We start from the raw sequence: 26,037 nt of genomic DNA on the forward strand, positions 1-26,037 counted from the left end.
TATATGTTGTTGCAAACTTACTGTCTTTGCTCCTTTCATTTAACAAACTGTTTAGCTTTCTATTTTTCAGAAATACAGCAGGGCCCCCCCTATACACTGCCTCAGTTTCCATGGTTTTACTTAACCAAGGTTATCTGTCCCTACACAGACATGGGGGTTAGGGGTACAGGACCCCCATGAAAGTAGAAAAACTATGACTATCTCTAGGAGCAGCAATTAATATCTCTATGGAATGATGCATAGTGTCTGGGGACACCAGGCTCTTTGTCTCTGTATTAGCCAGCTTCACATGTTTTGTCTCTCAGTGAGTGTGAAGACTCTAGAGTTATTTGTGGGTTTTCCTCTGTTGTGGGGGTCCTGTGCCTTTAATCCCCACAAATGTAGTGTATGTTACTATCTGCAGTTTCAGGCATATGCTGAAATGCTTGGATCCTATACCCTGCAAATATAGGATCCTGCTGTAATAGGAGTACCTTAAAAGCTGACTTGCTATGTCTGCTGTACCAGTAAGCAAAAAGAATCAAAATTATTATCTTTTCTCTCTCTAATGCTTGAGATTAAAGAGGTTAATATTTACAATGAATCACAAAAATATATGTGCTCATGCATTTCATGCATAAGGACTCAGTTTAACAGTTAATTTCTTATTTTACAGCTCTGTATTGATGTCCTGTTAAGTAATCCAGAAAGTGAAAACTCTTCAAATGGCTGGCTGTTGAGGGAGCAGTATATATTCAAAATGGCTGCTAGATGGGCACTATCCATAACTGAAGATTCATGTTGCCATGAATAGGTACTTGTTAAGGGGTGGTTCAAACCATGCTTTAAAAAAAATCATTTTTGAAGCCAGGGCATGTATAAAGCAAGCCAAAGGAAGGAAGTAGGGCATCAGCATTCATAGAGGAGTGAAATCTTGCTATTATTAATTCACATTAAAAATGCAGAATCTTAGAATTCATGAAATGGAAGAGCATAATTATTGTCTTACTCGATTCATTTCTTTGAGGCAGTTTCCTGCATGCGAGTTTAAAAGATAATATGAATGTTGCAGTAACTCCCTAAGGCAGTTTCCTTGCAGAGATTAGTAATTTCCTTTGATAGTTGCATCATTTTCAAGATAAATATTTGTTGAAATCTGAATTCAGTAGCTGCATTATATGTCCTTAAACATGGTTGACATAGAACTAATTTTTAGCCAGTTTCTGTAAACCTTTTTGAAAGTCATCTTTAAAATCCAGAAAAAAATAATGTTGATTATATTTGTGCTTGTGAAGGGGTGTGTGTGGAAGACTTTTAAAAGGAAGGAGACAGCTTTTATCTGCCATTAGAATATCCAAGGATACTTATCAACATATTAAATCACTTTATTTGGTAACATTTAAAGCATACTAAGTGCTGCTTTTGTTCTTGAACTATTTTATTGCATCTATTTTGTTTCTTTGGTTAACATTTGTGTTTAACTTCCCTTTTCTTAGGTGATGAATTTCTTGGTGCTGCTGAGCCATTTCCATATTTCTTTATGATTAAGAAGAACTATTGAATTATTACATGTGGAGATACAAATGTACTAGCTTTTCTGAAGGCAAGTTAAATGAACTGGAGAGGAGCATAAGCAATTCTATACTTTCAGTGGGAGAACTAATGAACACCTTTCTAAATAGCTTGTGTCATGTCATGTGTGGCTAGCTACATCTGCAGATGCACAAAAACATTCAACTAATGTCTCTTGAAGGAGTTGTCTGGACTCCAGCATTTGTAAGCAAACAGGTTGGAAAATACTGAAGTGGCCTTGTTTCTAACGTAAAAGCCTCCCTAATTCATGATAACAGCAACAAAGGAAATATGCCTACTCAACCTCTCTTAGCATATATGGATGGGCCAGATGGAATAGCCAGTACTGTTGGCTCACGTATGGAGAACAATGATGCCACTATGCCAATAAAAGGGTCCAGCACAATCTCGTACAAGAACTTGCAAGACAAGTTTCTGATGCATGGAGAAGGATGCATGCCTTTGGATTGTATGTTTTGTGATCAGACTTTCAAACATCCAGAAGATCTTGGTAAACATGTTTTAACACAACACAGACCCACACTTTGTGAACCAGCAGTTCTACGTGTAGAAGCAGAATATCTTAGCCATCTTGATAAAGGACAAGCAAAAGCAGACTTGCCATCATCCAATGTCAATGAAAAGGATAACCAAGATTTCAGCTGTGTGGTTTGCGGGCAAACTTTTGATGAAGGTTTTGATGTTGAGGCCCACATGCGGAAGCATAAAGACTCTTTCACTTATTGGTGCAGCGTGTGTGGAAGGAGATTTAAGGAGCCTTGGTTCCTCAAAAATCACATGAGAACACATACTGGTAAGCCTGGCTCTAGAAGCAAGACTACTCAAGGATCCGAGAGTCCTATAACAATAAACGAGGTTGTACAGGACCAAGTAACCGAGAGCATTACGTCGCCTTATAAAATCTGCATGGTTTGTGGCTTCCTATTTCAGAATAAGGAAAGTTTAATTGAGCATAGCAAAGTACATACCAAAGATTCAGTAGCCAGTGGTGATGGCTCACAAGTTGACAGAAGTGGCAAAGGAAGCAGGTCGCCCAGAGAAGAGTTTTTGCGGTTCTTAAATTTAAAACCATGTTTGCCTCCTGGCAGTAACAAACAAGAAAAGCCTGTGAAATGGATAGGAGAGTTAGATCCATTCAGTACATACCAGGCATGGCAACTGGCTACCAAAGGTAAAATTGCTATTGGCCATGGGCAAACAAAAGAACCAGGGCAAGAGGGAAGTACAGACAATGATGACTCCTCTTCTGATAAGGAAGATCTTGGGGAAATTTGGAATGTGAACAAAGTGAGCCAAACTGAAAACACTGGGAAGAGCAAGGCAAGCAAAAGTGGAAATTATGCAGGGGTTGGTAACATGCCACAAGACAAATGCAAATATCCCTGCCGTGAAGTGCCTTCTATGGAGATAGATCCTAAATTGTCCCAGAACAAAGATAAACCTACACATTGTTCAGAGTGTGGCAAAGCCTTTCGAACATACCACCAGCTAGTCCTTCACTCAAGAGTACATAAGCGAGACCGAAAAAATGACTTAGAGGCCGGTTCCACTGAAGGAAAGCAGCCAAGAACATGTCTTCCAGAAGTTGTGACTCTGGATGAGCATGGATCAGGAGAACGAGTGGAGGGAGGCTCTGAAGATGGCTCAGAAGATGGACTACTAGAGACTTTAGGTAAGAAATAGTCACAAAAAGATTGTTTCTTTTTAAACTTTGTTTGCTTATACAGCTTTTTATGGAAACCAAGGAGTGGTCTTACCTAATACTAATACTTCCTTTTCGTTGCTCCTGAATGTACCGTTGCTTCAGTTGAGTTTCAGCTGAAAGTTGCTACTTCTTTGCCATGTGATACTCAACTGATAAGCATTATAGGAAGAAATACAGGGCTATGGTCAGCATGTTGCTATAAGTGTTCATTTTCCAAATACAGTGAAAAATTTGAGAGGTTTTAGGTTCAGTAACTCCTTGTTATAAAAGGCTAGTTATGTTTTCTGTCTAGTATTTCTGCACTAACCACCATTTTGCAATCATTCCTGGTAACCAAAATTGGGTATCTCATGAATGCAATTATAAAAACCCCTTGGTGAGTATAATGCTGTGCTTGCTGCCCTCCAGTGGTAGTTTTTGAGAACTGCAAATACGAGTCTGGGAAAAACACCTTTGTTCTTTCAAAACGTTTTTGACTAGCTTAGTAGATGAACAATTGCTACCCATTGAGATGAAAAGCACATAACCAGAAAAGATCCCCCAAATAAAACATTTCAGTTTATGGAAAAACATGCCCATGACAGTGAATTTTTCAATTCAATTTAATATGATCATAAATGAGCATAAGCCAATGTGGACCAACACAACAATTTAAAATAATTTTTCTATTACCACAATTAAAATGGTAGTTAAAATGAATTAAAAGCAAGGAGGCAAGTAACAAACACAAATAATTACAAATAAAATAATTACAATTAGGCAGACATGCATGTGCTAAGATCACATACCTAAATTAATGCTATAAACATGGTAAACATAATAGCATAACCTTTGCTAAAATTTTCTGTCCTTCATTTATCATTCTCCTGCAATTGATAGCAGAGGCACAAAAGTGAGCTACCGTTTGAGTAATTTGGAATTCCGTCATGAGAGTGAATTTCTTTCTCAAGCACAGCTTTTTAAAAGCTGAATTCTGCTACAAAGTTATGAAAGGTTATGTAAGTAAATGAAATATGAAGGTGCTCCTAACTCACACATTGCAATATTAAACCCAGTACACCTTTTAAAAATCTTTTTTAAGGAATGGAAACATCTTGAAGATGGATTTAAAAATTACTTTAACACTGTCCATCTAAGCAGGCAGTTTCAGTGGACATGTTTTAACTTGTTCAGTGTAGTGTATCGGGTTTGTGGCTCTTAGAAACCTAGCTTTGCATTTTGTTTTGTCAGTGATGCTGTAGTCATAGTTACAACTTGAAATGATGGTTTATCAAATTTATAACTCTAACATGCACCATCACACTTAAAATTCTCCTAATATTTGTTTGCTATATTTCCTGCTTTTCAGATTATAAAGGATCAACCCCCGTATGGTACTTGTAGACCAGTAACTCCCAAGTTTTGTATGCTGTGGGAGCAGCTGGAATGTATCTTGAAAAGCTAAGCCAGTATGTTGGCTAAGCTAATGTCCTATAGCTGTGCTGAATTGGTTCTAAATCTTTCAGCTCTGTTTGCAAGACTTATATTTGGAGACCATTTCCCAGGTTTTCAAGCACCAAAATAAATCTCATTTCTTCCAAACAGTAATATGTGAAAGGTAGTGGTGGGGTGGGAGGAGGAAAAGACTGTAGTTTTTTAACAAATGTATTTCACTGTCATGTGCTTTATAACTTAGCTGGAATTTTCTTAAACTCAACATGACTTGGATGCAATGAAGTTATCAGGCATCTTGGTTCCATTGGGAACTGCACCCATGTTTTCCCCCTAAAATATCTTAGAACAGTGCTCGTTCAGGATTGTTTGGTGACTAAGAAAATGGCAACCATATCTCTCAAGACTTAAATAAGTGTTTCCAGCACAGCTGTAAAAGTGAACTGCAACTTGAAATCAAACCATAAAGCATCAGCACAACATATTCTTAAAACATTATGGTACAGTCCTTAACTATGGGATGTCAGCTCGACTGAAGGATATCTCACTGTTTTCAGGGGGATGTACTGAAAAAACTGGGAATCATCAAGGGAAAAGAATTTATATATTTGTGGAGTAGCTTTGTTCTCTTGCAGTTAACAAACTCAAACTACCTCATTTACTGTTGCAGTTAGAATGTGGGGCATAGGGCAACACAGTTGATTAAGTTCACATCTTTGTATCACATGGCCATGAAGAGATGCAAGGAACGAAGGATAAGATACACATTGTGTGTATATCTGATAGTGGTAGTCCGCTATTGTTATTATGGATGCAAAACATGCCTGGATTTTGTTCATGTGTTTTATACTTTTATAATGTATATTTTCTTTTGTGCTCTCCCCCCCACAAAAAAAAATTAAAGATAAAAGTGAAGATGGCATGGAAAGAGCAAAAGTCAAAAACCTTGGGGCCTCCAGGGAATGCAGCTACTGCGGGAAGTATTTCCGCTCAAACTATTACCTCAATATTCATCTCAGAACTCACACAGGTAAAAAACAAAATCTTGCAATGAAGATCAAAACCTGAAGTGGAGGGAAACTTATGGAAAGAAACTGTTTGACTTGTGTGGTGTTATGCTTCAAGGAAACAACTTAGTGCATGCAATTTGTCTGCTTTGTAGTAACCAAGACCTCCAGATGAACTCCAAATGTTCAGAATTATGATCCAGCTCATTGGAATTTGGGAAATATATGGAAATTAAAGGAACTTAAGGAATGAATGAATGAGCTGTAGGCCTTACATCCTTACCTGGGAGTAAATTCCAGGTCTATTACTTTTAATTTCTGAAAATGAAACTTGTATCTTAAATATCAGTATAGTTAACAGACCCAGTTCTGACTTTTAGCACTGATCTTGCTAGCGTGTTTTATGGGAATGGGAAAGAAGAACATGATGCAAATTCTTGTACAAGAGGGTAATGAAGATTGTTCTGATTCTTAATTCACAACTCTTTTCAGGTGAAAAACCATACAAATGTGAATTTTGTGAGTATGCAGCAGCCCAGAAAACATCTTTGCGGTATCATTTGGAGAGACATCACAAGGACAAAAACATAGAAACTACTACAGAATTAAAAAACGACAGCAAGGTTTTGCCACCTTTTCAGGAGATGGGCCTCTTGCCAGTTAGCAATCGTGCTCCGGAAACCAAAAATTTGAAAAGGCTTCTTGAAGATGCCAAAGATACTAAAGGAGGCCCTCCTGTAAAACAGCAGAAAGAAATGCTCTCCTCCTTTCAAAGCACACCGAAAAGTATAACTCAGGACACGAGCAAAGGTACAGACTGTGATGGCTCAAATGAGGGTATATCAGTGCCCTGCCTTGAAAACATAATATGGGAAAAAAGCACAGTGGAACGTCAGGCAAACAGTCTTGTTGTAGATAGGATTGAGAAAAAGAATTCTGTTTTGCCAGAAACTACTCTATATGCTGGTGCTTTAAAAGGAAGAACAAATGTGGAGCTTCTAAGTGACATTGCAGAAAACTCAAAATGCAGACTAGTAGTTCAAGAGAAGCCATTAAATTTATCTACTGGCTCTTCTCAGGATGCTCCAGTCGCTTCTGTTTCTCAAGGCTCTTTAGCAACCAGCACCTGTCCTTTTTGTACTTACCGGACATTATATCCAGAAGTTCTAATAATACATCGACAGTTGATGCATAAATTCCCCAGTAACCCCAATACTGTTAATAAAAATAAAAATAGGACAATTCCTAAAACCAGACGTACTGGATGCCCACCATGTCTTTTGGGCAAGGATGTTCTCCCACTGCCTCTTAACTCAGGGAAAATCAAGTCTTCCCTGTTGACACAGTCAAAATCCCTGCACATGGAAAAAGCTAAACAGGTTCCTGCTCTACAGAGCAAAGCACCCGCCCTTTCAGGATTAAACTCCAGCAGCTTGGCGCCAAGTAACTTGAAATCGTGCAAACCACAGATGATTGGAGTTCAGATGAATAGCTCTAAACAACAGCATGAAATGCACCACAGTCCTAATAGCACTCAAACACAGGATAGAGGGAAAAAGCTGGATCCTAAAGCAAGAGTTTCGGCTTCTCAATTAGGCGTAGCAAGTAGCAACATCAATGGCTCTCTTGAGACTCCGTTGAACGAAGCTGCTTGGTCAAGCAATCGAGGAATAGAGTTTCTCAGTAACAGACCTGCTGGGAATATAAACTTGGAATTTGATGGACTGCCTTCTAAAAGAGCGAAGCCTAATCACATGGCTGCAGAACAGATTGACTCTGCCCTGTATCGAAGAGGGAGCGATGCTGGCAGATTACATACTGCAGGCAGATATGCAGGTCTGCTACCTCAGGAATGCTCACACACCAAACCTGCCACCTCTTTCCTGCCAGCCAAACAAGGGCTCGTGAGCTCTGAAGTAGATGCTATAAATCCAGTAACTATTCTAAAGCCATATGAAACGTATGGTCCTGGGCCATTTTACAGTTCCTGTGGATCAAGTAGCAGTCAAGTCCCCAGTTCTTCAAAAGAAGGTATACACAGTCTATCCCTCAGCATTTAATAATTATAGGATGAAAAATCCTTTAAAAGAAAGTAATGCTCTTTGCTTGTTGAATCAAATTATAATGTTCTTAGCAGCACTGCTGGCCATGGGAAAAAGAACCAGAACTTCGCTGGGCATTCACCAAACCTAAGTGTATCTTAATTTACCTCCCCCTACTTCCTTCACCCCTATTTCCTGCAACATGCAGATGATTGCATTTTCCTGGGTTTATTTCCTGTGTCTGGAAGCATTAAAATGGTTGACCATTATTGTTAGCTGCATAATAGTACACCTTTAAAAAAATGTATCAATAGTTCCTGTTTTAGTTACTTCTGTTTATACAGAGTGTGAAGTCCAATTTGGCTGCCTGTAACCCTCTGAATATAGGCATCCAGTTGAGCCCAGGAGGAACATGGGGCAAGAACTGCCTCTTGTTGGGTATTTTTCATGCCCAACAAAAGGTACAGGTGGATTTTTGCTTTTGCTTACAGGAAGGAGGGGCCAGAGTTTCCTAAAAGAGCCTCACTTCTCCCTTTCTGTTCTCCAAAAAGCCCACCTGCAGTTGGCCTGGCAAGAAATACATCAGGTGTGAGGTAGAGGAAGGGCTTTCTGGGGTCAGAGTCTAGCTCTGACTAGAGAGCCCTTTTCTGAGGTTGGAGCTGGGACTCTATGATATTCTAGACATCATCTAGTAACCACAACATGGCTTCCTAAACATATTAAAGAAATTATTCCAACATGGGTTGTTCTGCCATTACTTCAAAAAGCTGTACTTTTTCATTCATATATCTCTGTGTTTTCCAGTGTTGAATCACAAATCTAGCACCCAAATACTTGAACTTTTAGCATTTCCACATTTCAGTTCTAGCTGATTTGTTCCCTGTAATAGCAAATACAGGTGGCTGACTGGATTAGAGATAAAATGCATGTTCTGAAAAATAAGAGGGGAGGTTTTGGAACACTTGGATGCATCCTGGTATCTGTTGAAGCAGTTTTTAAAATGTGGGGTATATCCCCAAAACAGCCCAGTGAATATGTTCTGTGGTCCCCAGAAACCAGAGAATGTTTAGTATCTGGTTTAGTAGAAACCAGGGAATGTTTAGTTGAAAAACAAAAATGGGAAACTAGTGGGGGAGGAGTGAATTGGCTTGTGTCCTAATCACCCTTTGATTGCAGTGTACCAGCTACTACCACTTTGTGTAAACTTTACTTGCACTCATCTATTTAGGAAGCTTTGAATAGCTTATAGGGATTCCCCTTGTGACCTTCCATTGAAGTAACCTAGGTGGTGCTAAGGCATAGAATCTTAACCAGTGTTCCCAGCCAAGTACTGGTCAGGCACATGTCTTCTTAGCTTCATCAGTGCTGAAGTGTGAGGTGCCCTTCATAGAAAAGGAAAAAAATAATCTGGAGTAGCACACAGCTACTCCATAAATATAAGGGCATAAAGATCTCATGGATTTTCAGCTCTTGTGCAAGTCAAGTCAGCTCATGGACGTACAGCTCCAACATTAAAGAAATTTGCCCAAATCACACACTTTGCATTTTTTGTGCAAATTGAAAGTTGGAAACAGAGTTCTTTTGCAATTTGCTTAAATTTCCTTAATGTTTAAAAAAATCTCAGGGCAGAGCTCATCTCAGAGACAGACGTCTGTAGGAAAAGAAAACTGACTTTGCCCTCTCCAGTCATCAGATCAGAAGCTGGCAGGAAGTCTGGGTAGCTCAGATGAGCCAGACTTGCCAGAGTCAGCACATGCCCGAACACAGGACAAACTCCTAGCTTTTGTTAGAGCTTTCTTACCCCTTTGGTGGGATTGAATCTTATTTGTTTTTATCTATTTAAAACTTTTCTAGACTATCCCTTACCAAGGTCTCAGGATGGTTTAACAATAACTTACCATAGAAAATAACAAAGATCTAGGTTTTTATTATACCTGCAATTGGGCGGCAGCAGCTGTTTTGATACTCTCACTGTTTCTTAAACCCAACAAGAGCTAGCAGTAATGATGGGAATTTCTAATCTAACCTGGGCCTTATTTTGTATGGAAAATGCATATTTTCAGGATTAGACATTGAGAAGTGTTCACATGCAGGTTAAGACTATGCATGTATCCAAGCACTGGTTTTATGCTGGAAGGGTGTCTGTGTCACTTGATTACCTCTTGCTGTAAGCAGGGAAGTATCATATATGAGCAAATTTTGACTGAAAATTCTAAACACACCCAATTTCCTACCCCACCCTACCCCTTTTCCTGGCAATTCGGATATAATGGATTGTGTTTGCACTTTTTTAAAGGGTTATTTTTAAAGATATTTTTAAAAACTTAGTACATACAAAAATGTCATGAGACCTGAGTTAGAGATGGAACATTTCCTGACACACAGGGCCAGTCCTACCATTAGGCAGAGTAAGGTAATCACCTCAGGCAGCAGATGCTGCAGAGCAGCAGCAATTCTTTGTGAGTTGCTGCCTGTGCTGCTCTGCTGGAAGTCAGAGCTGCACGTGCTGTGAACACTGCCTTGGGTCTCATTAAACTTCCTTACCCTCTGCTCAGGCACTGTGTAGGGTTGCAATGAGAAGAATCACTGATTTTTCCTTCTCTGCAGTACTTGCTGACCATTCCCCAGTACTTAAAGCAAAAGCACGGGGTGTCTGATCACCTTTATTTTCCTGAAGCTAGGAATTTTGCGTTGTGATAAATTTCTCCCCAGTACTCCGCTTGGAGCAGCTGGATAGTTGGATTTTATTTTATGCAGCCACATTCATGTATAGCCACTTCCAGGTGTCGGGGGTCAGCTCATCCATTGTGTGTGCTCTGGAAGAGAGGGCCAATTGCTGCCTTTGTTATGCATCATTGTGTTGTGGAAGCTAGGTGTGGGGATCCACTATCTTACTTTGTAAAGTTGGGAAGAATCACAAATCCTGGGCACATTTTCTTACTATATGTGTATGGTGGGCAGAGAGGAGATTGCAAAAGGCTGGAAGAATAACTTGATGAATTATTCCAAACTATGTCAGTTAAGGGAAATATATGCATTTACTAGGGAAATGTTTGGGCATTTCAGTGAACTGTGGGCTGTAATTACTTTACCAATGTTTGCTTCTCAAAAATTGTTGCCCTACTGTGTGTGCATCATGACTGCATGTAGAGATAAATTGCCAAAGGCCTACAAGCCCAGATCCAAGGCTACAGCCAATTTTGAGAGGAGCTGGTCTCCCCTTTGAGCAGGTTACTAGTGTGGAATTGGCCCTGGAAGCAGCAGGCAGCCAATAATCAGAAGCAAATAAATAGGCAGTACTTAAGCGAGTAGCATCTCCAGCTTCCTTGTGCTTTCTCAGCCTGATGGTGATGCAACCAGGCCGGGCAGCTGGAGCTACTCCCATCCTAATCTTCCTAGAATGACTCATGAGCAGCAACAGCATCCCAGAGGATGCTACTTTGGGGGTGAGGCCCAGGGACATTAGATTATCCAAGAAGGTGACTACATCTTAAATAAAAATGGTTGCTGCTGAGCAGTGCAACACATAAATTGTACAAGGGAGTGTACTAGTCACAGCAAGGACTCACTTGACATAGGTATTAAATGGTGTAGTTGCTCTTCCTTCATTCCATCCCACACTGTTCCAAACTAGGAATGCAAAAACAATGAGAATAAGGCAGGGTGGTACTGGAGATTATGCCACCATATTTGCATTGTTGCATTCTGCTGTATTGGTGAAACTTTTCCCATTTATTTGGATCTCTCCTGCATTGCTTCTACATGCCTGTATATTCATTTATTTAAAGCATTTTCCCCAGATCTTCAGCCAGAAAGGCTTACAGGGTGGCTCACATGCAGTTAATTAAAAAAAATAAATCTCTGCCCATCGACTTTACAAACTATATGACAGGAGGCAAAAGGAATAGAGAGGAAGTGTGTGTGGATGGGAGAAACAGCCAGTATGTTAAGTAGCTCTTACAGTGAACAACTAGCTGTGAAACATGGTAGTCTAGATTTCATAGTTGTATTCATGGAGTTTGGGGGTTTTGCTTCATATATTTCTTGAGTTAATTCATATTCAAATTGGTCAAACTTCCATTGAAAGTGCTTCACTGTTTCAGATCAGGATTTATGCTACATGATTACTGGAGCCAATTTGAATCAAGTAGTCTGTCAATAGTCTTTCTTTTTTGTAATAGGACCAGATTTCTGTGTTCATTCTCTCCAGCATAAGGTCTCCCCACTCTTTTACAGTCACCTTTGTAATGGAACAACTGGCTATAAAGCTAGCAAATCATTCATGTTCAAAACAAAAGTTGGTAACTTGTAAAATATTAGATTAGGATCAAAATTTTAGGCTCATACAAAAAAAAAATCTGTGTTGTCCTGGTGGAATTTTGACTTTTTTAACAGCTGACTTTCATGTCCTGTCAGAAACAGATTTTGAAATTACTCTTTGTTTCAAAAGCAGTTGGCTATGTGAAAGGGGTATTGCAGTTTTGAGGAGAAAGCAAGCAAGGGCTATTTGAGCTCATGTAACTAATTTCATATTTCAGGCATGTCTGTTTTAAGTGCATGTGACTATCCGAATATTCTCTTTAAGTGTCATAGTCTGAAATAAATTGCTACATTTTTCTTCTCGCCATTGTATTGAAGAGAAATTTACAATGGTAAGTTTTATTATGTTATTGAGTTTCATGAGAATGATCAACATACAGTTGTAAAAAGTATATAAAGTATGTATTGAAGTTGAGCAGTGATAGAAGATGTGCTGTACAAATCACAAGTTCCTGAAATAAGTTGTGACTATTTCAAGCCTTATTATTAATGTGTCCTAATAATTGCTTTTATTAGGAAAAAGGCCAGTATCATATCAACACTTGTCTAGCACCATGATACAAAAGAGAAGCTATGAGAGCTTTATTGGTAATGCACAAAATCGACCGAATGATAAAAGAACATGATTTGGCTGCAGTGAATGGTAAACCATATTTAAATATTATTATTATATTGCACTTATTTCATCTTTTCTCTCCTTGAGAGCTTGCGTAGCATAGCTCCATTTTATCCTCACAATAACCCTGTGAGGTAGGTCAGGCTGAGAGTGAATGATGGGCTCTGTGTCACCCAGTGTGAACTTCATGATCAAATGGGGACTAAACCAGTATTTCCCTGGTTCCCCATCCAGCACTTTAACCTCCACACCAGCTGTGTGCGTGCACACACATGCGTATGCACACGTGATTTATTTAGGAATGTAAAAGCCTTTTCTCTTTAATGCACAACGCACAGGAACCTAAACACCCTGTATGATGCTACTGTTACTGGTGGAAGATGATGGCGTCTAAGTGGAAATGCTTGGAATGACAAGCAGCTAAAATCTCTTTTGTCATCCTGCAAGCTAGGCAAAGCGGGGAAGCTGTTGGCGATACTTTTCTCAATGGTTTAATAGTCAGTCTTTGCAATTTCTCATTTTAAGGAGAAATAGGAGCTATGTGAGAGAGGATCCACTCTGATATATAAATATCAGGCTGAATTACCTTCTCCTCTTACTGGGCCCCTCGAGATAAATTGTTTTATGACCAGTGATCATGATATTCCAGGGATCAAGGTTGTCCCCTAATGCTTTCTTCTAGCACTGCTTCCTTAAATGTTTGTAAAGGCAGTGACTAATGTGACAACAGCACTCATGCTTGTGTTTGGCTGATGTAAAGAAGCTCTAGCACAGTTACATTACTTGGCCTGGTGGGTTTTCCAGGAAAACATCAAGGCATCTAACAGTGTTGTTGTTGCACTAGAGGTCTAGCTTTCTCTGGTGCAGTGCCATTTATGTTAGTGCCAGTCAGTGTTGTGTTGGATACTGCCCAGTGTTTGTGCATTGGCATACTCCAATCAGTGTTTATTGTTAACAGTGCTCTGAATCTGTCATAGTATATTTGAAGATGGACTGGCCTAGGCAGTGTTTCCTTACTTAGTTTTCCAAGTGTGTGTCCTTCATTAAGATGTTTGATCATGTAACATTAATCAGTTAACATTAATCGCTTTTTAACAAAGATCAGCTGTGGGAAATGATGTGGTTAAATCTGTTAACAGGAACTTGAAAACTAGGGCTTTGATTTAGTACCCCACCAAACTTCTTTCACTTTTAAGAGGGAGAGTAATTTGTAATACATGGATGTTGTGCTGCTAGGTAAGTGCTTCCTCATGTTATAATGAGGACTAAGCATGACAGTGCCCCTTTTTCATGGTAGCCCTATGATACACAACATGTAACTAGGCTCAATGTTTATCTTCAGGTTTGCCACAGTTTGCTTTTTAAGAAGCTATTTATACCTAGGACCTCAAAATCTTTCCAAACATTTCCATAGATACTGTTTTAACATCTGTTGTGACTGAGTTACCGCAACAGAATTTTTGTTCATGTGTTCCAGGTATGAAGATGCAAATTTTGAATTCCTTGCTGTACATCTCTTGAGGATAATGAATGATGGAAGCTACCAAACTAAGCTGTGATTGTAGTATGTATAGAGCAAAACACTACAGTTCTGTAATGGAAGGTCTGATCCTGTTTGTACAATGTGGATATAAACCTTGTTGTCTAAGATTGGGTTGCAAAGAACTGGCAAATACGTGTATCAACTCTTGTTCTTGAGTAATATTTTTCTTAAAATTATCATAGACCAAATATTCAACATAAAAGTATATTTTTGCATTCCTGTGTGCTGCTGAAAAGAGACCCACTTTTGAAGCTGTATGTAATTCTTGCACCTCAGGTAAATCTGCATTTTGTTGCCTGGTTTAAAATACTGGGAGGATTTTTGTATAAGGATTGCAGTTTGTCAGATCTAGCTTTGTGCTTTAAACTACATACCTTGTAGAAACAACTTTCCAAGTGAACTATGTACTTTTTTGTTCATCTTATGCGCAGTTTGAATGTCCTGAAGAGTATGATAGGAACATTGATACAAAACAAAGGCCAAGCCATAATCTGCTCAAAGAAGTCACATTCTTTCTCCAGTTGATATTTCTTGAATATCTGAAAAAGTGAAATCCCCTTAATAGGAATTAGGACTTCTCATGCCCCGTGTTGGGCAATCACAATTCTTTCCTTACACTGCAAATGGAGGGTTTTTAGCTGAATGCCTTTTGGCCTTCCAGCTATTTCTGGAGACAGTTGTATTTGCATGAAGGCTATTGAGTTACCTGACTTACGTTAATATTCAGTTTTTGGCTCTTCATCCACGGCATTTTTCTGTATTTATGTCCAACCCAAAAACATCCACTCCCATCTAACATTCCCATCAAATCCCAGTGCAACTCTTCAAACATGGTGGAAATAATTTTAATTGAGAATATGGCAGCCCTTTGTCTGCCTAGTAAGCCTGTTGTCTGGGAAAGGATTCCCACTTTAGAGCCCTCTTCCACTGATACTTAACATCTTTATCTGTCAGCTCTGAGTCAGTATACAATGTCATATTTACTGTGAAAGAGCCAGACATACCTTCAGCAAGAGGCTTGTGCCAACCTCTCATAGAGCAAGATCCAGTGGAAGCGCTCTTTCACAGGATTACATATACGGGGCACCTGCAGGTCCCAGCTTGCACATTCTTTACCATCTTGAAGGTCGCAACTTGCACATTCTAGTGTTGACCAGCACTGTGTTTTCCAAACCCTCTTAAGAGGTGGGATCTCACTAATATCCTCCAGCACATATCAAAGTTGGCTTGGGGTGTTCATCAAGCAGTTAATATTTTTGCAAACCCATGTGGTTTTTTTTAATTCTATATGAGTGAATACTGAATACAAGAATTGCCTCTTGCCAGCTAAGAAGTTAAGGAGATGGACATTCTATGCATCTTGTAAAGCCTTCAATGACAATTTAATGTTTGGGTGTTAAGTTTGAGTTTGATATCCAAAAGTTTCCAGGACAAAAATGGTTTCAAAATTTTGTTTTGCACTGTTGAATGTGTGTTTCTTATCAGATGTAAAATAGCAGAGCCTAGATATTCTTGGAGATTTTCCCACATCCCAGTATGCAACTTGGAGACATTTTAAACAAATGTCTTACTTCCTATGTATTAAGGAATATGTAACTTTGATGTCTCTGTAAAACTGGGCAATGTAATGAAGTGCTTTCTATCAGGAAATTGTACACAATTTACCCTTTTCCTGTTCATAAGCTGAGCCATATGTACATAAAACCTAGATTTCTTTTCCTAGTTTTGCACTTTTATAGCCTATTTTTTGAAGATGAATACACTTGGAAGATGGTTAATCTATTTTTGCCTGACCTTTCAATGAGTCTTATTGGATGCATACTATAACTTGTCTCTCTCTTTGCTGCCTTTAAAAAAAAAAGAAAGAAAATGATCTTAATAAGCAATGAAATAAGACCAGATTTATGTTGAATTAGGGTTTTTTAATCTCTTTGTGTTGGTGTAGTCTTTCTAAAACTTTCAGGCTCAGGCTCTCTTCCATTTGGATGAGCATGAAAAATGCAGACATGGGACATCTCGCGTTATCTTTTGTGCAGCACAAGCTTCTTCCTGCCCTGCCAAGGCAGTATCGAAAGTCCTGGCTCTTGCATTTGCTCCTACCATGCCAGTATTGGATGAGATTTCAGGAAGTCTGACATTTGTGGGAGCAGGAGCCACAGTGTGGGTTCTTTGCAGGTGGTCCAGGGTTTCCCTTAGCAGCACAGGAAGAAGAAACTTCCCACACTGGAAAGGTAACATGAAAGCGGTCCTTCTGTGCAGCCCTGGGGTACAGTTCATCAAACACTTCCACAGGGAAGTACTTTACAAATCCTGTTGAAACCAAATGGAGGATTTGCAACAGCAGTACTTTGTAGATTACAACCCTGTTTTCCAAAGTAGGTTTTGCCCATCAGTATTAACTATGGGATACTACTGTGTTCCCCCACGTACCCCCCTTATTATTATTTTGTTGGCAATAGAAATGAATATACTGGTACAAGTTGTTGATTTGTTATATTTATTTCCTTCCACCTTGATTTATTTTAATTGTGAGCCCCATAAGTTGTTGAGCTGTAGACACCATGCAAGTCATTTAATTTATGATGTTAGTGGAATATGTTATTACATGTTGATGTAAATACAAACATGGTTTTTGCAAATATTCCTGTTGTTCTTGTTTCATCTTCTGAGCACATTTGAATATACTTTGATGGTCAGGATGTTGCTGCGTGGCTATTGATTTGAAAATTGTTTGTGTAATTTTTGTTTGTGCTGCTGGCATACACCATTTCAAAGATTAACCTTGCCTCCAACAAATGAGTTAAAGGGAGTTTCCAAAGGGTGTGTTCAGAGGGAACCTGAAGTTCAGAATTGCATTCTGACTACCAAAAGGAAAAAGACAAGTTTCTTTCTAACAGGATGTTCTGTGCAACAGCAGGTTATGTGAGAAACCAGGATATATCTATTTAGGAGATTTCACTGCATCTCATTCACAAAATGTTAACAAGTCCAGACTTCATCTTCCATTTGTTACCTTCCTGTCCTTTCCCAGCACTTTTGTTTTCTTGTCACAATATCTGTAATGGAGGGAAAAACAGAACAGCTGTACAAGGTATCTTCACAAGTCCTGTATCTGGATCCAGCCTTACGCCCAACAATAACAAGACCTCCCACTGCTGCTACAGTGAAAAGAATTCTAATACAAATTGTATTAGTAGCACTATTTGACAGCTATCCATGCAAAGGCAGGCAGATCGTTGTAGAGAGTAGGCATTAATTTGAAGGGCAAAATGAAAGAATCTTTTCTGCGACTTGCATTTCTGCTGAAGTTGCTTACTCACTTTTTCAGCAAAGTAGTTTTGTTGCAGCTGTTTGGGTTGCTGCCAAAAAGAAACCCCAAGAACAGATGTGCTTACCATAGCCAAGAGATGCTTCATAGAGGTAATTTTACACACAAGTGTACAGACAGGCTTCCTTACAGAGTTGCAACTGAGCATTCACTGCATGGTGTGTGCTCCACTGTCTGTGTCATCACATCAATTTTGCTACAGAAGTGTTTCCCCTAAAGCATATAAGAAATACTCCACCACTTTAGAATGCAGGCAGGGATTCACTTATCTGAAAACACTGCTTTAGAAAGTGCTACTAAATGTGTTCCTCTAGACATGCGCAGAAAATTTCTCACATTGTTACAATAAAAGTTCATTAAGGATGGATCCAGTGCATGTTTCAGCAGAAAAAAACAATCCTGGCTGAGGAATGCAAGAAGTTGTAACATTGTTTTCTGTTTGAGCATGCCTGGGTTTGTACTCTTAAGGGGTCTTTAAATTTTGGCAAGAGGTGGTCTGGCAGAAGGAACCAAATGGTCCATATGTCTTTGTGCACATACAAGCTTCTCTTAGAATGGGAATTTATTTAAAAAAACCCTAAGAGATACACATATTAATTGGGGAAATTAACAGTAGAATGTTCATGAATCAAAACATACACGTGTGCATAAATCTTCAGTGGACTACAGGGAAATTGATCTTGGCTCTCTTCAGGAGCTGACTGTAAGGGCCCCTGTGCTTAAAGCAAGCATGTGTGTGAGCAATCTATACTGCTCTATGATGGGTTGTGAGTGTAACAAGGTCAAAGAGAAGGATTAAGTAAATCTGATCCCATGGCACTCTTAGGATGGAAGAAGAAAGCCCTGGGTTAGCTTGCAAGAGTGGGTAGAGGAAAAGGTTTCAGGAGACTTTGCCCGAACAAGGGGCATTGTAATCAGGGTTATCTAGGTACACAATCTAAAGGAGATGGGAAGGAAACCTCAAAATACATTCACTGCTAATTTAGAGCACTTTGTGTGTTATCTTCAACCTTGTTTCTGTTTTTACAAGGTGAGTTTATCACCATCATCTTGGCCAAATGAGCGGAAAAGGAGAACAAATCTGGGTAAAAGCTTTTACCCACACATCTTGTCCTCGTGTAGGAGCAACTTCTGTCCTGACCTCTCCTATTTGTGCTCCATTTCAATTAGTTCCTGAGTTACCCAAACCATACCATCCTGTTTGATCCAAAAGAGAAACTTTGTTTTACACTTTCTTTGATACTAGTCTTGCAAATTGCCAGTTTGAAGCAGTTTCTGAGGGGCAAACACAAAATAGTTGCTGCTTCTGATGCAACTCTGATACATCTTTGTAAAACCAGGAAATAACTAAGCAAAACAGTGTTGTGAGCATCGGCTCATCTGTGTAATTCTGAATGATTGTTGGCATTATGTCATCTGAACAGCTGTGAACCACTTTTGAACGTTGTAGGCACAGGGCTGTCCTGAAGGTCTGAAGTCCCAAATGTGCTACCATATTGTTCTCTGTACACCTTCATCCTCGACCCTTCTCTTTTGGGTCTGTTAAAAGTGGGGCTGTTTTGCCCTCTGGTTACACAGCAGACAGAAAGGGAGGAAGATGATTTATATCCTAACTGGCTCTCATGGGTCCATAAAACTGCTGTATTTCCCCATGCAGTTCCCAGCAGGAAGAGCCATTTTAGTGGATGAGAGAAGCAGATTTCTTTCAAATTTGCCTGTTCCCCCAAAACAATATATTGCTTTCTTCTGATCTTTCCATTGTCACTTGGTTCAGAGGTTCAAAAGAAGGCAGTCTTTCATAAAGAAGACTTTCTCAATACAGTGTAGCCCACAAGAGGGCCCCCCAAGGCAACTTATGCATCAAAATATTACTTGGCTTTAACCCAAGTACTGTGTGTACTGTGTGTTGAGAAAACAGGAAGCTGCTTGAATTTACTCTTGCAACTCATCAACCCATGCAATTTGAAAGGAGCTCAAATGTATTTTAACTCTGGTTTCTGTATGTCTGAAAGACTTAAAGCTATCATCGTACTGGTTCCCCCATAACATCTGTGTGATCCAAATGAGAAAGATCAATATAATCAGTATTATCCGATTTTCTGTATACTGAAATAGGACGCAACTGAAGTATTAGTCCAATTCAAACTTTGGTGGGGTAGAAATCACCCATCCCTGTTCTCTAGTTTTTTTTCTCCTGTATTATGTTGTACTTCCCACGGCTGAATCTGGGTGTGGCTGCCCTGATTGCCCCTTCTGGTGGCTGGGGATTTCCTACCTCTATTTGAATACTTATTTTCTTCTTTTAGGGTCAATATCTTCCATTTATTGAACCTACCTCTTTCTTGCATGCTGTACATTGATCAAAGCTATACCAACACGCTGCTTGCACCTGGGTTAGCACACAGCCAGTGAAGAGCTGGACCTGTGAACTTGTGAAATGGGTTGCATGGTTGCTGTGAGATTAAAATGAAGAGAAGCATTTGGACTGCTCACAGGAGGAAAGAAGACAGATTATAACCAGTAACAATGGTCACTTGCCCTCCACTGAGCTCCCAACACTTGCTGTAGCAGCACTGGCATAAAGTAGGATTTGCTATCCATCTTGGTGCATCCCTACTTTGGATAGCTGACTGTTTCTGCACAGCAGAAGGTAGTTCACTGTAACTATTGAAGTTGGTTAAACCAACTTGGTCCCATCCATGAACCGGTACGGCAGCAGTAGATGTATGAAGCCTACTTCCCTCCTCCCTAACAGATGGAATACTCGGTTCTAACTGGCTGTTGCCATTGGACTGCAGTGCAGAAAGAAATCATATTCTGGTCTCTGCCACCAGCCAAGGGTCCAAAAGAGGGAGAACATAAGAGGGAGGCCAACATAGCCCCACCTGCCAGACAGTGAAGGAGTAGCTTTCCAATGCTTGATTTCCCCATTTTTCCTTTGTTACCATGTTCGTGAGATTGGGAGGCACCACCTCATCTTTTAGAGTGTACAGTACTTAGAAAAATATAGGTGCATTGAGGTCTTTCATAATAACCACACAGCTTAAGCAGTGGTTCAGATAAAAGTGCTGACAGACTAGCTAGAAGCAATGCAAGCCAATGAAAAAGATGTAACCTCCATTCCTGCCTGAAAGTTAAAAAGGAAGAAAAGTCACACACTGCTGAGAGGAGGCTGTGGGGCAATTATATGAGCCCTGTGTCTCAAATGTCAATCCTTACTTCACACAGTACAGGTTTAGGAAGATGGGCCTGAGGAGATAACTGAAGCCCACAAGAGGCAGAGGCAAGTTCTAAGTTTTTGGGGGTCTAATGTTATTAGGAGGAGTAGGAGAAGGAGTATTCTGTCTGTCTTTCCCTTGCAAGGAACCCATGGCAGCCTGCAAGGTTCTCCATTCTATCTTCACAACAACCTGGTCAGCTGGATTAGGTAGAGAGTTTATGCCTGACCTAAAGTCACCCAGGAAGTTGCATGACTAACCACCCCCTGTGTTTTGCTCTATTTCCCCACCTCCCTCCATGTTGTGAGATGGATAAGAACTCGCATCATAATTGGGGCTGATAGGAATTAGAACTTCCTATCTGGATGGCATTCTAGCCCCATCCACTGGTCAGGGGAGTGAGGGCTAGTAGGTTAGGTGACCCTCAAGTTTGTGTATAGGTATATGTATTGTTACAGTCTTGATGGACAGTTCAGTCAAAAGGTGGGATATCTTATCATTATTATAAATAATGATAAATACATGTGCTTTCTTTTTGTGAGGTTTACATAAACTCTTCAAAACAGCTTAATATTGTAGGGTGTGTGCGCGCGCATGTGCGTGCATAAATCATTCTGAGCCTGTAATTTAAGTCCAGTTATGTACATAACTAAATGGAAATTAATGTAACTTAACTGAGAAAAATAATTGCTGCTCCCTGGATAGGCAGGTGGATTAGATATTCCTAAAGAGCAACCATGTTGAGAGATACCTTATGTTTGAAAATATGCTGTGAGTCTTGTGACCACAAGGTGACAGTAGGAGCTCATGGCGAGGCACCTGGAATGCACATGAAATAAAGAATAGATTTGAAAACGGAAGAGAAAAATGTTATTCAGAGGTTAATTTGGGGCTGGTCTCGCTGCTGCCTTCACTTCTGTGCACACAGAATGGGCTTCTGTTTCTCTAGACTCGGGCCCCACAGCTCTGTGACAGACCATACATGTGCCATGCCTGAAAGTGTGTGTGAAAAAACACCAGCCCTGCCGCAAGGCAGGGAGAGGCAACTGCTTCATGTGGCAGATGCTGCAGGGCAGTCCCCATGGTCCCCAGCTGTTTCCTGTGAACCCTCCGGGTGTATCCCTTTGTTGGAGAACGAAGTTGTGTGTGGCACAGCCTGATCTACACCATCTAAATTGGCCCTCCACCTCAGGTGTGGTGGAGGGTGCTATCCCACCGTCATCGTCATCGTCAACCATTCAGTCGTGTCCAACCCTTGGCCGCTCTACAGATCATCGCTCTCCATGCCTTTGTCTCACACTGCCCCCTTCAAGTCCACCATGGTTATCCAAGTGTCTTCTTCTACAGTGTCCACCCAGTGGGTGCTGGGGTGGCCCCTTCCGCTTTTTCTGCTGATCACTCCCAGCCTGATTGACTCTTCAAGTGAGTCAGCTCTCACGACATGGCCAAAGTATGACAGTCCTTGTTTGGTGATCATGTCTGGCTATCCCACCACTAGTGTGGAATTCAGAGTCTACTGATGGTCCAGCCAACTTCTGCAGGAAGAATCCGGAGACATTTTGTCATTTGCCTAAGGCAGAAAGATGACTTAGACCTACCCTGATGAGTGTGGCACAGGGAGTCTGTGCTTCCCCCCCCCCCCCCCCCCTTTGCCTCACTCACATGTGGTCTGGTCCTCCTGGAAAGTTGGTGATGAGAGGATGTAGCCCTTGACCTGAGAAAGGTTTTCTTGTCATCATATGGAGGATCCCAGGTTCCATCTTCGCCTTCCTCCAGTAAAAGCAGGCTTAGAATTAATCTCTACCTGAGACATGTGTAGCAGCTGCCAGTCAGAATAACAGTCTAGATAGATCCACTGCAAGGGCAGTTCAAGTATTCCTAAGTTAAACAGTAAAAGAACCAAGGGAATCCCAGAGGTGCAGTAACATAATATTCCCTTGGATCCTGCTTGCTGTCTGCCTCCTTTGAACAATGTTAATATATAGTTTAGCTCCTGATCAAGTTATTTTTAATCATTAAGGTTTTTGATGTTGAATCAAATTCATTTTAAAGAAAAAATGAAGATAGCATATTGTAAATCAATTGGGATGAAAAATATTTGGTTGCATTTAGAACTCTATCATGTTTTTTTTGGTAAGACAACCAGTTAAAGACTGGTGAAATTTTAATTAATAATAATTAATACTTCATAATCTTTGAAAGTGGCTCTGGAAGTTCTTTTTGGCAGAAGAGTAGGGTAAAATGCTGCAAACAAACAGACAAATTGCTGATTCTTGGTATGATAAATATTACTATTAGCAATATTATTCATATATTAAAATTGGCATGAGCTGGTCCCTTACTTCCATTCTTCTGGTTATCAAACAAGACTTTTACAAGAATAATTCTTTTATTGAAACTGAACAGATTACAGATCAGTACAAACTTTTAATAACCTTCTGCCAAAGTTGAGGAGTAGCACCTGCCTGTATAAAGAGCTGAACTCAAACCTTTCTGTTCCTCCCTTTCAGTAAAGCTTCGGATTCCACCCTCAGGGTGGCTCTTGCTGATGGAGGGAATGGCTAAGACCCTCCAATTGGGCAGCTCATTTATCCCATGATCACCTCCTTACTGGGTCAAGGACTGGTCTCTCATTGTCTCCCCTTCCCCTCCTGAAAACCCACCCCTTCCAAAGCAGGCTATTCTGAAATTTCATATCCCTCCCCCCAAAACACCCTGGTCCTCCACCTTCTCAGAATCAGACTAATCTATCTGAACAGTTCATAATAAAAGAGAAAAGCTCACTCTCTGCAGAAATACTATTAGTATGTAGCATCCTTAGACACAGAGGTCATGAGTCAGTCCATAAATAATTGATTCATTTAATGTCTAGCCCACCTTACCTCCAAGGAACTTGATGTGACATAGACATTTATCTCCTTATTTTGTCCTTCCAATGATGCTGCAAGGTAAGTTATACTCAGAGATGGTCACTGGTACAAGATCATCCAGTGAACTTCACAGCTGTCTATATTTCAAATCAGGTCTCTTGAGCTCCTCCTCATCCTTAACTCTAACCAGTACTCTCCACTGGCTTTGAGCAGACAGATAGGTATGAGAAAAGCAGGAGCTCAGGACCCCGTGAGTAAAACACAGGTTTACGAACACTGCATCTTGAACTCAACTACTAGTTAGTGGAGTACCAGGTCCAGATCAGAGTCTTTGCAGAGCTGGGTGTAATCGTATTGGCTCCTTGTGCCAGTAATCCTACTGAACATACAAAAATAGTGTAGCTGCTGTACACGCTCGGGCCATGTTCACACGCCACAAGAAGCCATGGTGATTACCTACCTTTGTTGGACTGTTGTGTACTCCAGATCCAATCATGGCGTTTTTAGTTTCTCAAAACCACAGACACTAGTGGCCGGTTCTAAGATTTCCATGCTTCACCATTGGTTCTCCATTCATCTGGATCCAGGATCTCCATTTTGTCACTGTTGCTTTGGGTGCATCACAGAATCCCATGGAAAGAGAAACCAAGGGAGTGGCCAAGCCATTCATTTTCTGCTACCCTCAGCTTCCTAGCAACATGGGTGCCATCCCCTGCTTTATTCCTATTGGCTGAGCAATGTGCCAGTCTCCTTGTTTATATTTGCATAAATACAGGAGAAGGGGGAAATTGTGGCAAAACTATAATGATGTACTAATAATCCTTTTAGGGGCTGGGGTGACTAGGAAATATTGCTGAGATGCAGGTACGCTGGCATCTGGGGAGAAAAAACCTCAGAGGAACCAAGAGAGCTGGTGGGCTCTCCCACATGAGGGACATTCAAGGCAAAACTGAGCAGTCCTCTTGAGTAGGATGGTGTAACTGGGTGTCCTGCACAAGCAGGGGGTTGGACCTAATTGGGCCGTCTTGGGCCCTCCTGACCCTACTCGTCTATGAATCTACAGTATGAATCTGTCAAGGTGAGATGCTGGATGTGAGGCTTAGGGCATTAAAGATTGCCACCCTGTGCTTTGTTCCATGCATCAAAGGAACTGGAACACAAGGAACTGGATTGCACCCTAAGTCAGAGGACCTCCTGGTTGGATTACATATGCAGAAATCATTTTCCAAAGTGCTTTTGTGCCCCTCTCTGTGGTACATGCTGGGCCAAAAATAGAATGATGGAATATCTCTGGGTGTTTACTGCATGGGGTTTATTATAAGGGGTGTTCATATGAAATCCCCAATATGTGCTTTGCTTAGTATGTCGCATGACACTTGGCTTATTCCTCCTCTGCTTAGGACCAGGAGGCTTTGCCTGAAGTTCTGTGGACTGGATGGGCTACCTTGAGCTCTTCATGCCTTCTTTGGGGTACTGAAAGAAGCTAGAAGGATTAGTGCTGAGTAGGAATCAAGGGTTGGCATTCTTGGGCAACTGCAAGGATAAGTCGCTGAACAACTTGCCCTTGTCTCAGCACTGCGGAGGAATATCAGCAAATGAGTCTTAACTGCCCATTCCAGACCAAACTCCTTTGCATTACAAGAGGGATAGCTAACAGCAATGCCCCCTTCCTGGGAAAATCAATTTCCCAGGCAGCTACTATGAGAATTATAGCCAAGTTCAAGGGGAACGGAGAGTTCTGATCAGTGTGGAAGCTGATGTCATTGTCCCTAGTAATAAAAAAAGTCCTGGTACTTCAACCCTGTGACCGGTGTCTCTGCCACACCACTGCAACTGGGCCAGACATACCCTTCTGCCACAAGCCAGTGAAGGACCCTAAGGGAAAATGTGAGGGGATTGTGAAATCAGGGATAACCTGACTTTCAAACATGTGAACAAGCTCTCTAGCGACAGCCAGCCTTTCTAGGAGAAGTATGTTTATCACAAGGAAGAGGAAAGGGAGCCACCATTTCATTGTAAGAGACAGAAGACGGTAACACTTAAAAACACGGCCTTGGATTTCTGTGTGAAATATCTGTTTATTCTCCTCAGAATGGAGAGCAACAAGGGGAGGCAGCTAGTAAAAGTCAGGAAAAATGGGTTTGTATTAAAATCTCCTCTGTACTTAGGGCAGTAAATTATCCATGGATTCAAAATGGACCATAAATTGAGTATTTTAGTGTAAGTGAAGTGGGTTCCAGGACTCAAAAGCGAGTTTAGAGTGTATTCCCCTTTTTGTTCCTCTTAATCATCCTGCACTTCTGAAAGCTTTTCATTTGCCCAATAGCATTGTGCTATTGGAGGGTGAAAGTTGTCAGTGCGTGCGTCTGAAAAGCAGCAGGAGAG

The 26,037-nt window shown here is 40.6% G+C and overlaps 1 protein-coding gene across 2 annotated transcripts in view; it reads left to right on the plus strand.

Annotated features, from left to right (window-relative positions):
- The window catches only part of ZNF217 (zinc finger protein 217), a 35,875-nt gene extending 18,998 nt beyond the window's left edge, over window positions 1–16,877 (plus strand). Inside the window, exons 2-7 of one of the 2 annotated variants that reach the window (XM_044455336.1) lie at window positions 656–793; window positions 1,476–3,244; window positions 5,613–5,738; window positions 6,208–7,746; window positions 12,594–12,720; window positions 14,171–16,877. In XM_044455336.1, coding sequence (XP_044311271.1) covers window positions 1,843–3,244; window positions 5,613–5,738; window positions 6,208–7,746; window positions 12,594–12,703 — 3,177 coding nt within the window. In that variant the 5' untranslated portion in view covers window positions 656–793; window positions 1,476–1,842 and the 3' untranslated portion in view covers window positions 12,704–12,720; window positions 14,171–16,877. The remainder of the gene's footprint in view (window positions 1–655; window positions 794–1,475; window positions 3,245–5,612; window positions 5,739–6,207; window positions 7,747–12,593; window positions 12,721–14,170) is intronic. The other variant, XM_044455337.1, reaches the window with a different exon arrangement.
- Window positions 16,878–26,037: the final 9,160 nt, after the last annotated feature.

The sequence above is a fragment of the Varanus komodoensis genome, unplaced genomic scaffold (genome assembly GCF_004798865.1).
Source record: "Varanus komodoensis strain SLA01 unplaced genomic scaffold, ASM479886v1 scaffold8, whole genome shotgun sequence".
Lineage (NCBI taxonomy): Eukaryota > Metazoa > Chordata > Lepidosauria > Squamata > Varanidae > Varanus > Varanus komodoensis.